The 14,742-nt window shown below is 38.3% G+C and overlaps 1 protein-coding gene across 2 annotated transcripts in view; it reads left to right on the top strand.

The window, feature by feature from the left end:
* Window positions 1-14,212, top strand: part of GNL1 (G protein nucleolar 1 (putative)) — a 48,256-nt gene extending 34,044 nt beyond the window's left edge. Inside the window, exons 12-13 of one of the 2 annotated variants that reach the window (XM_053722044.1) lie at window positions 11,823-12,122; window positions 13,923-14,212. In XM_053722044.1, coding sequence (XP_053578019.1) covers window positions 11,823-12,079 — 257 coding nt within the window. In that variant the 3' untranslated portion in view covers window positions 12,080-12,122; window positions 13,923-14,212. Of the gene's footprint in view, window positions 1-11,822 lie in introns of both variants that reach the window. The other variant, XM_053722043.1, reaches the window with a different exon arrangement.
* The last annotated feature ends 530 nt before the right edge of the window (window positions 14,213-14,742 follow it).

Here is a 14,742-nt window from a genome sequence, read left to right as displayed (position 1 = left end):
GAGAGATAGAGCAGGAGGGAACCCCCATCGTGCCATATGTTCTGGAACTCCGGGACCGCATGGAGAAACTGTCTCTGATGGTAAGAGGGAATCTCCAGGTGGCCCAGGAAAGACAGAAGGGGTGGTACGATCAGGGTGCCCGGCAGCGGGTCTTCCAGGTTGGACAGAAGGTTTTGGTGCTCAAGCCTGTGAAGGCCAACAAGATGCAAGCATCTTGGCAGGGCCCGTATAAAGTGTTATCCCGGGTGTGTGATACTACCTATGTTATAGCCAGCTGTGCAGATGAGAGGATCCAACGATCCTTTCATGTGAACATGCTGAAGGAGTATCAGGAGAGGCCAGAGGACGTAGCCGCAGTATGTGCCCCTGCTGCAGACGACCCAGAGAACTTACCCCTACCCGACTTATTAGAGAAGGACCCCCAGACTGACCTCACTAGTCTTGTGCAGCTAGGGGACCGGTTGAACCCTACCGAGAGGGTACAGGCAAGACAGCTCCTGTGGGAGAAGCAGGCGACGTTCTCCCAAGAGCCCGGCTACACTACCCTAGCTGTCCATAAAGTAGAGACTCCCGGACAGAATCCCCTGCGACAGCCTCCCTACCGTATACCCGAAGCAGTCCGAGAAGGAATGCGGAAGGAGATACAGGAGATGGCCCGGCTGGGAGTGATCGAGCCCTCCGATAGTCCTTGGGCTTCCCCTGTAGTCCTGGTACCTAAGAAGGATGGAACCACCCGGTTCTGTGTAGACTACAGGCGGCTCAACGAGAGGACCACCACTGACGCCTACCCGATGCCCCGGGTAGACGAATTACTAGACCGTATTGCTAGGGGGCGCTATCTGACAACCATAGACCTGTGTAAAGGCTATTGGCAGATTCCCCTGGCCGAGGATGCTATCACCAAGTCGGCATTCGTCACCCCATTCGGCCTGTACCAGTTTAAGGTCATGCCCTTTGGGATGAAGAATGCTCCGGCTACCTTCCAGCGTATGGTGGATAGACTCCTTGATGGCTTCCAGGAATTTGCTTGTGCATACCTGGACGACATTGCGGTTTACAGTGGGTCCTGGGAAGAACACCTTACCCATGTAGGGCTGGTTCTGGACAAGATTCGGGCCGCTGGCCTGACCTTGAAACCGGACAAGTGCCATCTAGGTATGGCTGAAGTAGAGTACTTGGGGCACCGAGTGTGGTGTGGGAGCCAGAGACCGGAGCCAGCCAAGGTAGAGGCTGTGGCTAACTCGCCCACACCTATCACTAAGACCCAAGTACTAGCCTTCCTGGGGACGGCCGGGTATTACCGACGTTTTGTCCCTGACTACAGTACTATCGCCAAGCCCCTGACTGACCTGACTAAAAAGAACCTCCCCAAACAGGTCCTGTGGTCTCCAGCTTGTGAAGCCGCGTTTCAGGCACTGAAGCAGGCCCTTGTGAATGCCCCTGTCTTGGCTGCCCCAGTCCCTAACAAACGTTTTCTCATTCATACAGATGCTTCCATGTATGGACTGGGGGCTGTACTGAGTCAAGTCGGGGAGGATGGAGGAGAGCATCCTGTCGCATACCTAAGCAGAAAGTTATTACCTCGGGAAGTAAGTTATGCGGCAGTAGAGAGAGAATGTTTAGCCCTGGTCTGGGCACTGAAGAAGTTGAACCCTTATCTATATGGACAGGAATTTTCCCTCATAACGGACCACAATCCCTTAGTCTGGCTCAACCGGGTCTCAGGAGACAATGGTAGATTGCTGAGGTGGAGTTTAGCCCTCCAGCCCTATAACTTCACCATCAGCTACCGGCCCGGTAAGCTAAACGGGAATGCAGATGGATTGTCCCGGCAAACTGATATGCCTACCACCACCCAGTCCGGTCATCCCCAAGTTGACCCGCCAAAGGGTCAAGCCGGGTCTGCCGGAGTGTTCCACAAGGGGGGAGCTATGTGACAGACCCTTCGGTCAGGACTGAAAGTGTTAACTTTATTTTCTAAACACAAGTGGCTGGCTCCAGCTATAATCTAATTAATGCTAAGCATTCTATTGTTTGATCACCTCCAGAGAGAAAACGCCTAAGTGATAAGAAGAGCCAAGAGTGTCTTGTGGTTGAAGTGTTTAAGTAATATAATTCTATTGTATCATGTCAAGGGCGCTTCTCCCTTTTATCTAATGTACAACATTCTTTCAACCCCATCTGGGGGGGTCAAAACCTGTATAAATACTAGGCATCTAGCCTTTAATAAATCTCATTCTGTCTTAAACCTGAAATGTGGAGCTTGGTCTCATGTTTGAGGGGAAATTGATCGGGGTTGTGAATTGCTGATTGTCTATGCAGGACGTTGTCATCTGGTATTAACCCTTGGTACACTGTTTTTACCGTAACAGTGTACATATACATGTGTCTGTATCTTATATCTGTAGGTATAATCAGATCTCCTTACTGTATCACATTATGTACATATACATGTGTCCAGGGCCGCCATCAGGGGGTGACAGGGGTGACTCCTGTCAGGGGCCCAATGGGCTAGGGGGGCCCCATGAGGCAAGAACTAAAAAAAAAAAAAATTTTTTTTTTTTTTTTTTTTTTTTTAAATTTTGGCAGCCACCACTGGGTACTACAGCAGAGTGCTAATTAAGCATGGGAAATGTTATTACAAAGAGTAAAAGTATTAGCATTTGAGAGGATTTCTGAGTGTGCACTAAACCACTATGCACAGTGTGAGACAGACTTGGCACTTTGTTTGTACAGTGTGTGCCTGAGTCAGTCGGCTGATCACTTTCATTTGCAGAGGAGGTAGGAATTACTTAGCAAATGTTTTTTATTTCTTTGTGCAATTTAAGATTGTAACTTCAGTGTAGTAGTAGTTGTATGGTGGGGCCAGGGGTCCATAAAAACACATTTTTTTAGCAGTAGTTTATGATTATTTGACAATGCTGTAGAAATTCTATATTTAAAACCATGCAGAAATGTTTCCTCCTCAATACACAAATGATATATATTACATTCCAGTTTACTGTCCCTTTATGCAAGGACTTTCCAGATACAAGGAGGCATTTTATCTAAGATTTTTACATCTGCATAACATGTCATACTCTCAGACCAAGATTGCTCAGTGTTTGAAATGAGACAGGTTAACTTAAAACTGTTCAGTTTACACTACAGCTGACTTAATTTTGAAATGCATACCAACAAGCTTAAATCCTGCATTTAACCAGATCTAATGGTATGAGTACCACAGCTTATGGTTCCACCAAGACCATATAGAGTACAGCATTTTCAAAATCCACAAGTACAGCTGACAGATGGGAACATTTGTACACTATATTTGAAGTGGTGCTCTTGGTTGGGGAAAATATCAGACAAACATATGTCAACCTTCTAAAAGTACTTTTCTTCATCTAGCCATCTACCCAGCTCATTAATGTACAATTTTGAACTCACAGAATTAATTTTGTTTGCACATTTACAAATATGATTCTTTAAAAAGTGATCTCTTAATTTCTGCATTTTTTTTATCATGCATGTCACACACTGTGGATTTAGGGGATGCAAGGTACATAAATGTTTCCTCCTGTGAGTGTTTCTGTGGGTGTCTGTGTTTATGTCTTTGTGCTTTAGTTTGTGTCTCTATGAGTGTGTATGTATTTTTTTTCTGTGGGTCTCTCTGTGAGGGTGGGTGTGTATGTCTTTGTGCATTTTCTGTGGATGTCTGTGAGGGTGTGTGCATATGTCTTTGAGCTTTTTCTATGGGTGTCTCTGTGATGGTGGGCATGTGTTTGTCTTTGTGTATTTTCTCTGGATGCCTCTGTGAGGGTGGGTGTGTATGTCTGTGTTTTCTGTGGATGTCTCTGTGAGGGTGTGTGTGTGTGTGTATGTATGTCTGTGTTTTCTGTGGATGTCTCTGTGAGGGTGTGTATTTTCTGTGGGTGTCTCTGTGAGGGTGTGTTTATGTCTTTGTGTGTTTTCTGTGGATGTCTCAGTCGGGGTGTGTGTATGTATGTCTTTCTGTGTTTTATGTGGTTGTCTCTCTGTGTGTGTATGTCTTTGTGTGTTTTCTGTGGGTGTCTCTGTGTGTGTGTGTGTGTATGTCTTTGTGTGTTTTCTGAGGCTGTCTCTGTTGGTGTTTCCTTGGGTGTATGTGCAAGTTTGAGTTTGTGTGTGTGTGTGTCCATTGTCTGTTCCTTTTTAGGGCATTTTGACCTTACTACTGATTATTCACATCTTTCTACAGACTTTGAAACAAATGAGACCTTTCCGGAAGTCACTAATCTACCATTTAACCTTTAAATTATTGTTTAGGCAGTTCAGGGCCCTTCCTTTCAGCCACTGCATGCTGTTGTCATCATTTATTTGGCATCTTCCTTTACAAAAAGATAATCAGAACTCCATATTTTGTTTTTTAAATCTCCTTTTTTTACAAAACTGTAGTTTACCTCATTACTTGTCAGGTCAATGTAAACAAGTGCTGAGTGTCTGTTTAGTTGTCTGTGTCTGAGTTTCTTTGCGTGTCTTCTAGAGTGTCTATATGTGAATTCTTATGTGTGAGTGTGTGTTTCAGTGTATGTTACTACCTTTACAACATTTCCAAGTTTAAATAGACACTTAAGATTAAAGTGCATATACGTTTTAGTCACTTGGTCAAAAATTGCACATGTCAAAGGAGGGGGGGGGCCCTGATCAATGGTTAAGTCAGGGGCCCCAAAATTTCTAGTGGCGGCCCTGCATGTGTCTGTATCTTATATCTGTAGGTATAATCAGATCTCATTACTTTATCACACTGTGTACCTATACATGTGTCTTTATCTTATATCTGTAGGTATAATCAGATCTCATTACATTATCACATTGTGTACATATACATGTGTCTTTATCTTATATCTGTAGGTATAATCAGATCTCATTACTTTATCACACTGTGTACATATACATGTGTCTGTATCTTATATCTGTAGGTATAATCAGATCTCATTACTTTATCACACTGTGTACATATACATGTGTCTGTATCTTATATCTGTAGGTATAATCAGATCTCATTACTTTATCACACTGTGTACATATACATGTGTCTGTATCTTATATCTGTAGGTATAATCAGATCTAATTACTGTATCACACTGTGTACATATACATGTGTCTTTATCTTATATCTGTAGGTATAATCAGATCTCATTACATTATCACATTAGGTACATATACATGTGTATTTATCTTATATCTGTAGGTATAATCAGATCTCATTACTGTATCACATTAGGTACATATACATGTGTATTTATCTTATATCTGTAGGTATAATCAGATCTCATTACATTATCACATTAGGTACATATACATGTGTATTTATCTTATATCTGTAGGTATAATCAGATCTCATTACTTTATCACATTGTGTACATATGCATGTGTCTTTATCTTATACCTGTAGGTATAATCAGATCTCATTACTTTATCACACTGTGTACATATACATGTGTCTGTATCTTATATCTGTAGGTATAAATCAGATCTCATTACTGTATCACATTGTGTACATATACATGTGTATTTATCTTATATCTGTAGGTATAATCAGATCTCATTACTTTATCAAATTGTGTACATATACATGTGTCTTTATCTTATATCTGTAGGTATAATCAGATCTCATTACTGTATCACACTGTGTACATATACATGTGTCTTTATCTTATATCTGTAGGTATAATCAGATCTCATTACTTTATCACATTGTGTACATATACCTGCTTCCTTATCTTATATCTGTAGGTATAATCAGATCTCATTACTGTATCACACTGTGTACATATACATGTGTCTTTATCTTATATCTGTAGGTATAATCAGATCTCATTACTGTATCACATTGTGTACATATACATGTGTCTTTATCTTATATCTGTAGGTATAATCAGATCTCATTACATTATCACATTGTGTACATATACATGTGTCTATCTTATATATGTAGGTATAATCAGATCTCATTACTTTATCACACTGTGTACATATACATGTGTATTTATCTTATATCTGTAGGTATAATCAGATCTCATTACTTTGACATTGTGTACATATACATGCGTCTTTATCTTATATCTGTAGGTATAATCAGATCTCATTACTTTATCACACTGTGTACATATACATGTGTATTTATCTTATATCTGTAGGTATAATCAGATCTCATTACTTTATCACACTGTGTACATATACATGTGTATTTATCTTATATCTGTAAGTATAATCAGATCTCATTACTTTATCACATTGTGTACATATACATGTGTCTTTATCTTATATCTGTAGGTATAATCAGATCTCATTACTGTATCACATTGTGTACATATACATGTGTCTGTATCTTATATCTGTAGGTATAAATCAGATCTCATTACTGTATCACATTGTGTACATATACATGTGTATTTATCTTATATCTGTAGGTATAAATCAGATCTCATTACTGTATCACATTGTGTACATATACATGTGTATTTATCTTATATCTGTAGGTATAATCAGATCTCATTACTTTATCACATTGTGTACATATACCTGCTTCCTTATCTTATCTGTCTATAAACCAATCACCAATACTTGGAGAGAAGAATGAAAAATTAACATTTTATTACCTTATCTCTTCTATAACCCACTGGGAGTGTAATTTCTTCTACTGGCTGTGTAAACACAGCTTGGCCTCAAGTCAAAAAACTTTCAGGATGGGTGGGGATACCACAGGCTAAATAAACTATTTTAAATGCCAATATAAGGGTAATGGAAATACTTGTAAACAATTTAATACACTCCAGCAGGTAAAGTTGATCATTGGGAACAAATTAAAGGGGAGGTATTTTTTGAGTAAACTGTCCCTTTTGAACACAAATTTCTGCTTTTCAAATATAGATACCAAAAGAAGGAAGAAAAAATGATAATGGGAGTAAATTAGAAAGTTGCTTACAATTACTGCTCTATCTGAATCATTAAAGTAAAAAAAATGGGTTTAATATCCCTTTAAGAAGGGCTAAAAGTTAAGATTGTTAGTGATAATAATGTGTCAGAAATAAATGAAAAAAACAAACCACCTAATCGTAAATATTAACATTTAATAGAGTAATTTCTTTTTGCAAGTGCTTCAGATACATTTTAGATTCTAATTTAAAGGGATACTAAATCCAAAGTCATGAGAGAAAAAAATTGGGTGTAGTGTCCCTTTAATTTCTATATTACATAATATACAAGAGCCTTGGCTTTTGTCACTGTTTAATCCTTTGGGATTTTCTTGTTTTCTTTACTGTTTAAGGGGCGGTTATAATAAATAAATTATACATGTGCCTTACATATTTTATCTTCAGCTATAAGTTAAAGGGATATGAAACTCACATTTTTTTTTCTTTCATGATTCAGATAGAGAATACAATTTAAAAAAAAAAAAAACATTTCCAATTTACTTCTATTATCAAATTTGCTTTGTTCTCATGTTGTTATTTTGTTGTTGAATAAATATCTAGATAGGTAGCGTGCACGTCTGCAGCAGTACGTGACAGGAAATAGTGCTGCTATCTATTACTCTTATATAAAGTGAAATTGGATGCGCCAAAATCTGTGTATAAATGAATATACTGGGATCACAAGTGTCATTAACTGTGATATGCTAGTGACATATGTAATGCATATAATACATAAATAAAAAACAAAACTCCACGTGAAAAAGTGAAGATAATATTTACAGTCCCAAAATGGTGTTCAGGAGAAAACTAGTAAATCATTCAACGTGCAAGGTATCCGTTTTCACAAGATAGCGGCCGCAAAACTCCTTCCAACAGCTCCGTAAGATGTGGGGTTTCATTCGATATCTGGAATAGCAAAAGAGAAGAAGGCGCCACAATGGTGCGAGATTAACTGAGATCAGGATCATAAACAGTTGTTGCTCACCATACTCACAAATCCCAAAGCACTTGAGAAGTGTCACAACAGCGTGCTAGACCTTTAGGAACCATCCAGAAAGCTCATCTTCCGTAATACGGTAGCCAAATGTTCTCTGCAGTATATAAGGATATATACGCCTTAACAGTATTCCCAGTGGGAAATTGTGTGTCTATATCCAACTTCCAGGAAAGTCACTAATAAAGTGCGAATAAAGCTTAATATCTCAATTGTTTATATCACACAGTATTGATAAATTGGTATAAAATAAGCCGTGCTGACAAAGTCTAAGTTAGAACAAAGACTTTATTTAAAAATGTCTCAAAACATGTTTCTCTGTGCTCAATGACAGTTTCATCAGGTGAATACAAAATCATTTCAATGCACGGCTTAAGGATGCTCAGTTCTGCGTCCACCAACTTTGACTGCGCATGCATGGGAAACCCCGGACCTAATTTGATGTCATAGGATATGGCACACTTTCAATTTGTTGGGGGAAATTATATACTTTGTATCAAATGGTAATATTATTGTATCCACATAATGGTGATTTCTCTCTAAATGCTTTTAACAGATTTCCCAAGCATATAACTCTTGTTGGCGGATTCCGCTAACCGAGCCACATAAAATCAACATATATACATATATACAGGGAGTGCAGAATTATTAGGCAAGTTGTATTTTTGAGGATTAATTTTATTATTGAACAACAACCATGTTCTCAATGAACCCAAAAAACTCATTAATATCAAAGCTGAATATTTTTGGAAGTAGTTTTTAGTTTGTTTTTAGTTATAGCTATTTTAGGGGGATATCTGTGTGTGCAGGTGACTATTACTGTGCATAATTATTAGGCAACTTAACAAAAAACAAATATATACCCATTTCAATTATTTATTTTTACCAGTGAAACCAATATAACATCTCAACATTCACAAATATACATTTCTGACATTCAAAAACAAAACAAAAACAAATCAGTGACCAATATAGCCACCTTTCTTTGCAAGGACACTCAAAAGCCTGCCATCCATGGATTCTGTCAGTGTTTTGATCTGTTCACCATCAACATTGCGTGCAGCAGCAACCACAGCCTCCCAGACACTGTTCAGAGAGGTGTACGGTTTTCCCTCCTTGTAAATCTCACATTTGATGATGGACCACAGGTTCTCAATGGGCTTCAGATCAGGTGAACAAGGAGGCCATGTCATTAGATTTTCTTCTTTTATACCCTTTCTTGCCAGCCACGCTGTGGAGTACTTGGACGCGTGTGATGGAGCATTGTCCTGCATGAAAATCATGTTTTTCTTGAAGGATGCAGACTTCTTCCTGTACCACTGCTTGAAGAAGGTGTCTTCCAGAAACTGGCAGTAGGACTGGGAGTTGAGCTTGACTCCATCCTCAACCCGAAAAGGCCCAACAAGCTCATCTTTGATGATACCAGCCCAAACCAGTATTCCACCTCCACCTTGCTGGCGTCTGAGTCGGACTGGAGCTATCTGCCCTTTACCAATCCAGCCACGGGCCCATCCATCTGGCCCATCAAGACTCACTCTCATTTCATCAGTCCATAAAACCTTAGAAAAATCAGTCTTGAGATATTTCTTGGCCCAGTCTTGACGTTTCAGCTTGTGTGTCTTGTTCAGTGGTGGTCGTCTTTCAGCCTTTCTTACCTTGGCCATGTCTCTGAGTATTACACTCCAGTGATGTTGCAGCTCTGAAATATGGCCAAAATGGTGGCAAGTGGCATCTTGGCAGCTGCACGCTTGACTTTTCTCAGTTCATGGGCAGTTATTTTGCGCCTTGGTTTTTCCACACCCTTCTTGCGACCCTGTTGACTATTTTGAATGAAACGCTTGATTGTTCGATGATCACGCTTCAGAAGCTTTGCAATTTTAAGAGTGCTGCATCCCTCTGCAAGGATATCTCACTATTTTTTACTTTTCTGAGCCTGTCAAGTCCTTCTTTTGACCCATTTTGCCAAAGGAAAGGAAGTTGCCTAATAATTATGCACACCTGATATAGGGTGTTGATGTCATTAGACCATACCCCTTCTCATTACAGAGATGCACATCACCTAATATGCTTAATTGGTAGTAGGCTTTCGAGCCTATACAGCTTGGAGTAAGACAACATGCATAAAGAGGATTATGTGGTCAAAATACTCATTTGCCTAATAATTCTGCACTCCCTGTATGTGTGTGTGTGTGTATGTATATGTATATATATATATATATTGATATGATAAAAATATTGATATGATAAAAATAGACATTGATTCTTCATGGAACAAATAATATATCCATAGTGACCTAATAAACCGTAATATGTCTGTCATATATCTGTCAATATATACGTATGTTTCATAAATAACATTCTGTGATCAATATAGAATAAAGCAAGAAGGGTGACAGTTGAGGGAAATTCAATATTAATAAGGAATTAGAGGGCTATCTGTGTTGCATACAAACAAATAAATGATAGTTCTTCTTTCAAAGTTGATGATCTTAAACCCATATATAAGTGTGACAGAAGTGTTTTGGAATTATAAGCTAACCCACAAGATTCAAGAATTAATAATACAATACTGTTTCTAATCTAAAAAAAATCCATGAATAAGACCATAAATTGATACATCCAAAAAATGTTAAAGCACCACTTCCAAAATAGACTATATTAGTTAAAAGCGGCCATATTGATTTGTTCATTTAAGCCAAAGGGACTTAAGGTCTTGATCTTCCAAATCCAAAAGGTCTCCCTCTGTCTCAAATAAACAAATCTATTCCCCATTTATTGGGGACATATTGAATCAGAAAAGTCATATAAATATATAGATTTCTATTGTGGCATCAAACTTCATGTCTGGGTACACTATGGTTAGTGGCTGAATGCTTTAAATTCCTCATCTGTTCCACCCCCCCACCTCTTTTTGAGGGGCTAGAGGTCTTACCTATATATTGGAGTCCGTATATGCACTCAAGAAGGTATACTACATACTGAGAATCACAAGTGAAGTGTGCTAATATGTAAAATTCTTCTTTGGTTGAATTGGATTTGAATGTGGTTCTATTTTATGCTGTATATGCACAGAGGCCACACCCCCTTCTGTTATATTTAAAAAAACACTTTTGCCTAGTATATAACTATTTTTTAGAGTTTTCTTGGTTGTGGAATTCATTTTACTCATCACAATTTCCACAGGGGGACCCACTTCTTAGGGAAAATATAGGTGGTCATCCTGTCTGTACTTTTAGAATTAATTCCACAACCAAGAAAACTCACAAAAATAGTTCTATACTGTGAAATATCCTTATATACTCCAGAGAACATTTAGCTACCCTATAACGGAGGACAAGCTTTCTGAACAGCTCCTAATAGGTCCAGCACGCTGTTGTGACACTTCTCAAGTGCTGTGGAATTTTTGAGTATGGTGAGCAACAATTGTTTATGATCCTGATCTCTGTTGATCTTGCACCATTGTGGCACCTTCTTCTCTTTTGCTATTCCACAGATCTAGTGCTCTTGCTAATGCATAAAACTGTCGCAAAACTGCTGCTATATAGTACTAGTACTGCTGACTTGCTTTTCAACAAAGGATAGCAAGAAAAGAACGATCATTAGCTGGTGGAAGTAAATTGGAAAGTTGTTTAAAATGTTATGTTTTATCTGAATTATGAAAGAGAAAAGAAATTGGGTTTTATGTGTCTCTTTAATTTTGTATCTGCAAGATTAAAAGAACAATTAAATTGTATATGTGTTCCTGAAAGCTTTGCCTCCGCCGCCCATAAACATGCACAGTTTTTTCTTACATTGTTTTATTATTGAAGCTACAATATTAATTTTATAGCTCAATTAAATTTAAAACATATTATAATTATTTTCTAAACTTCCATCTTTCCCTCTCACAGATGCCTGGGAGCGCCATCCGGAAACTCAAGAAATGGCAGCACACTCACAGGCTCAGGGTAGATCTAGTAGTGGTTCCTCAGACGAAGAGGAGGAGGAGGAGATTTCTAGTTCAGGGGAGGAAGAGGAAGAAAGGGACCGTGACGCTGATGAAGAAGAGGAGGAAGAGACCCCTACGCAGCCTCATCCCAAGAAAACCATCAAAAACAAACTGGCAACCACCAACCCCTATGCCCTACTTGGCGAAGATGAGTGTTAAATTTGGATTTGAGATTGAAGTGAACATTTTGCTTATTTAAGGGGTAATAGCTATCTCCCAATAATCATTTTGCCTTCTATTACCACTCCTCATTTTGCCATAGCCAAGCTCCAATACCAGCTAGGCTGACAATCCAAGAACCTCCACCAATTAGGTAGGGACTTCTAATAGGCAAAGGTGGCTTTTGATAGAACTGTGTTGTGGTATTGGAGATGGTAATGGCATTGTCCAGATTTCAGCCATTTTGCCACTTGGCTGCTGCCATATCAAAATGGGTATTTATTCAACCTGGCAGTAATGTGATTACTTTTTTTGCTGATTTTTATTGTTACATTGAGTAGAAAAGGCGTGGTCAATGGGCAACTAATACTATTTTGTCCTTAGACAGAAAAGGCAAAATGGTTTACCATAGAAGTTTAAGTCTAATTAGACTTAATTCATCTCTGAATTTAAGTACAAAATGGCTGACCTTGAACTCTCCAAAAGGTGGACTTCCACTTAAGCACCCAACCAAAAGACCAATCCAAGCTTTCTTAATAAGTTCAAAATGGCTGACAGTCCGGTTTGCTTGAAGTTTAAGCTCATTTTGTAAAAAGGTGTGTGTGGTAAAGGAAGCAATGACTATCGGGATTATAACGATGATTAAAAACTTCTCAATTTTGTTTTCATGAGGTTTCTCTAAGAATTTTGTTAGGTTCATTACATTCCCTGTAAAAGTACTTCTGCCTCATACCCTTCTAATGAGATGAAAACGCAAACAATAATGCGTATAGTAAATTAGAGACATTCTAGTATAAATTATATTCACTTTGTTAAGCAACTTTGCAATGTAACTTATGTTAAAGGGACATAATACTCATATGCTAAATGACTTTAAAGTGATGCAGCATAACTGTACAAAGCTGACAAGAAAATATCACCTGACCATCTCTATGTAAAAAAGGAAGATATTTTACCTCACAATTTCTTCAGCTCACCAGAGTAAGTGCTCTGTGAGCATTTATACTTTAGCTAGTGGCGGCTCCATGTTGAAAAAAATCACCCATTCCGCTTCACCAGTGCTGAGGTTGCACTTTGTTTTACTGTGATTTCATGAGATTTGATTGAAATATTGTGTAGTTTCATAGTAAACCATCTTAAACTAAGGAGGGACACAACATGACTGTGCTGCACATCCCAGATGCACGCTCCTTTTGTATGCCCCGGGACTAGCATCCTGATTGGCTGCTGAAAGTCCTTTTACAATGGGATGTCGTTACTGAAGAAATGTTAAGGTCAAATATTTTCTTTTTATACATAGAGATGTTCAGGTGATATTTTCTAGTCATTTTTTTACAGATATATGCTGCATCACTTTCAAGTGCTTCAACAGTTGGCTATCGTCCCTTTTAAACAGCACTTAAAAAAACTCTTATAAGTGCATATTATCCTTTTATGTACTTGGTTGACCGCATGGTTGCATATGCATCAATTAAAGGCACCTCATACACGCTCCTAGTGACAATCTAAGATTTTATTTATATGCAAAGTTGCTTAACAACACTTTCTGGGGCTGTACAGTTTAGTTTGTACTAGAATGTCCTTCTAATTTATTATAATGTTTTGAGGAGTAATAGATTTTATGAGAAATATATATTGTCCATATTCCGCTTAGCAAGAAACTAAACATAGCTTCCAGTTACAATAACTGCTTTCAATGTATTTATTTATTTTACTTTAAAAACTAAGGATTTCGCTTTTTGGTATCGTGTGCAAAGGTTTTGATACCTACTGAAATCTATCAATGTATATATTATTTTTTTACAATTGTTTTCTTTTAAGATTACTAATTTACATGTTACAGATTTCCGACAATGTATCCATTCCAGGAAAAAACACTTGGTATTTCTCTATGGGGACCAGGTATAACAAAAATCACTATCCAGAGCTGGCTAACTCACATTTCAGAATGGCTTAACTGGACAGCTTATGATATAAGCTTTGTTTTGGAACCAAGAGTAACAGTATTCCTGAACCTTCCCATTATGTTCTGCTTCATCTCCAGCCTCTTTCACATCCCCCTCCCAGCTGTGAACTATGACTTCAGATGTCTATTTTGCTGAATACAGAATAAAAGTTATTCTATTTACTGACCTCAGTTGTATGAAGACTTTTTTACAGTAGGAGAGACAGAAAATTCACAATTATCATGGGTGTGTGTGTATATATATATATATATATATATATATATATATACACATACATATGAAAATTGTGAATTTTATATCTCCTATATATGTATGTGTGTGTGTGTGTGTGTATAACAAAATTTATGCTTACCTGATAAATATGTTTCTTTCCAGGCATGGAGAGTCCACGATTCATTCCAATTACTAGTGGGATATTCACCTCCTGGCCAGCACAAGGAGGCAAAGAGCACCTCAGCAGAGCTGTTAAGTGTCACTTCCCTTACCTATAACCCCCAGTCATTCGGTTGATGGGAACAGAAAAAGAAGACAACACAAGGGTATAGAGGTGCCAGTGGTTGAATTTAAACGAGGGCGGGTTGTGGACTCCATGCCTGGAAAGAAACAAATTTATCAGATAAGCATGAATTTTGTTTTCTTTCCTATGGCATGGAGAGTCCACGATTCATTCCAATTACTAGTGGGAACCAATACCCA

Source organism: Bombina bombina, chromosome 7 (assembly GCF_027579735.1).
Source record: "Bombina bombina isolate aBomBom1 chromosome 7, aBomBom1.pri, whole genome shotgun sequence".
NCBI lineage: Eukaryota > Metazoa > Chordata > Amphibia > Anura > Bombinatoridae > Bombina > Bombina bombina.
This window is presented reverse-complemented; position numbering and strand designations above follow the sequence as displayed.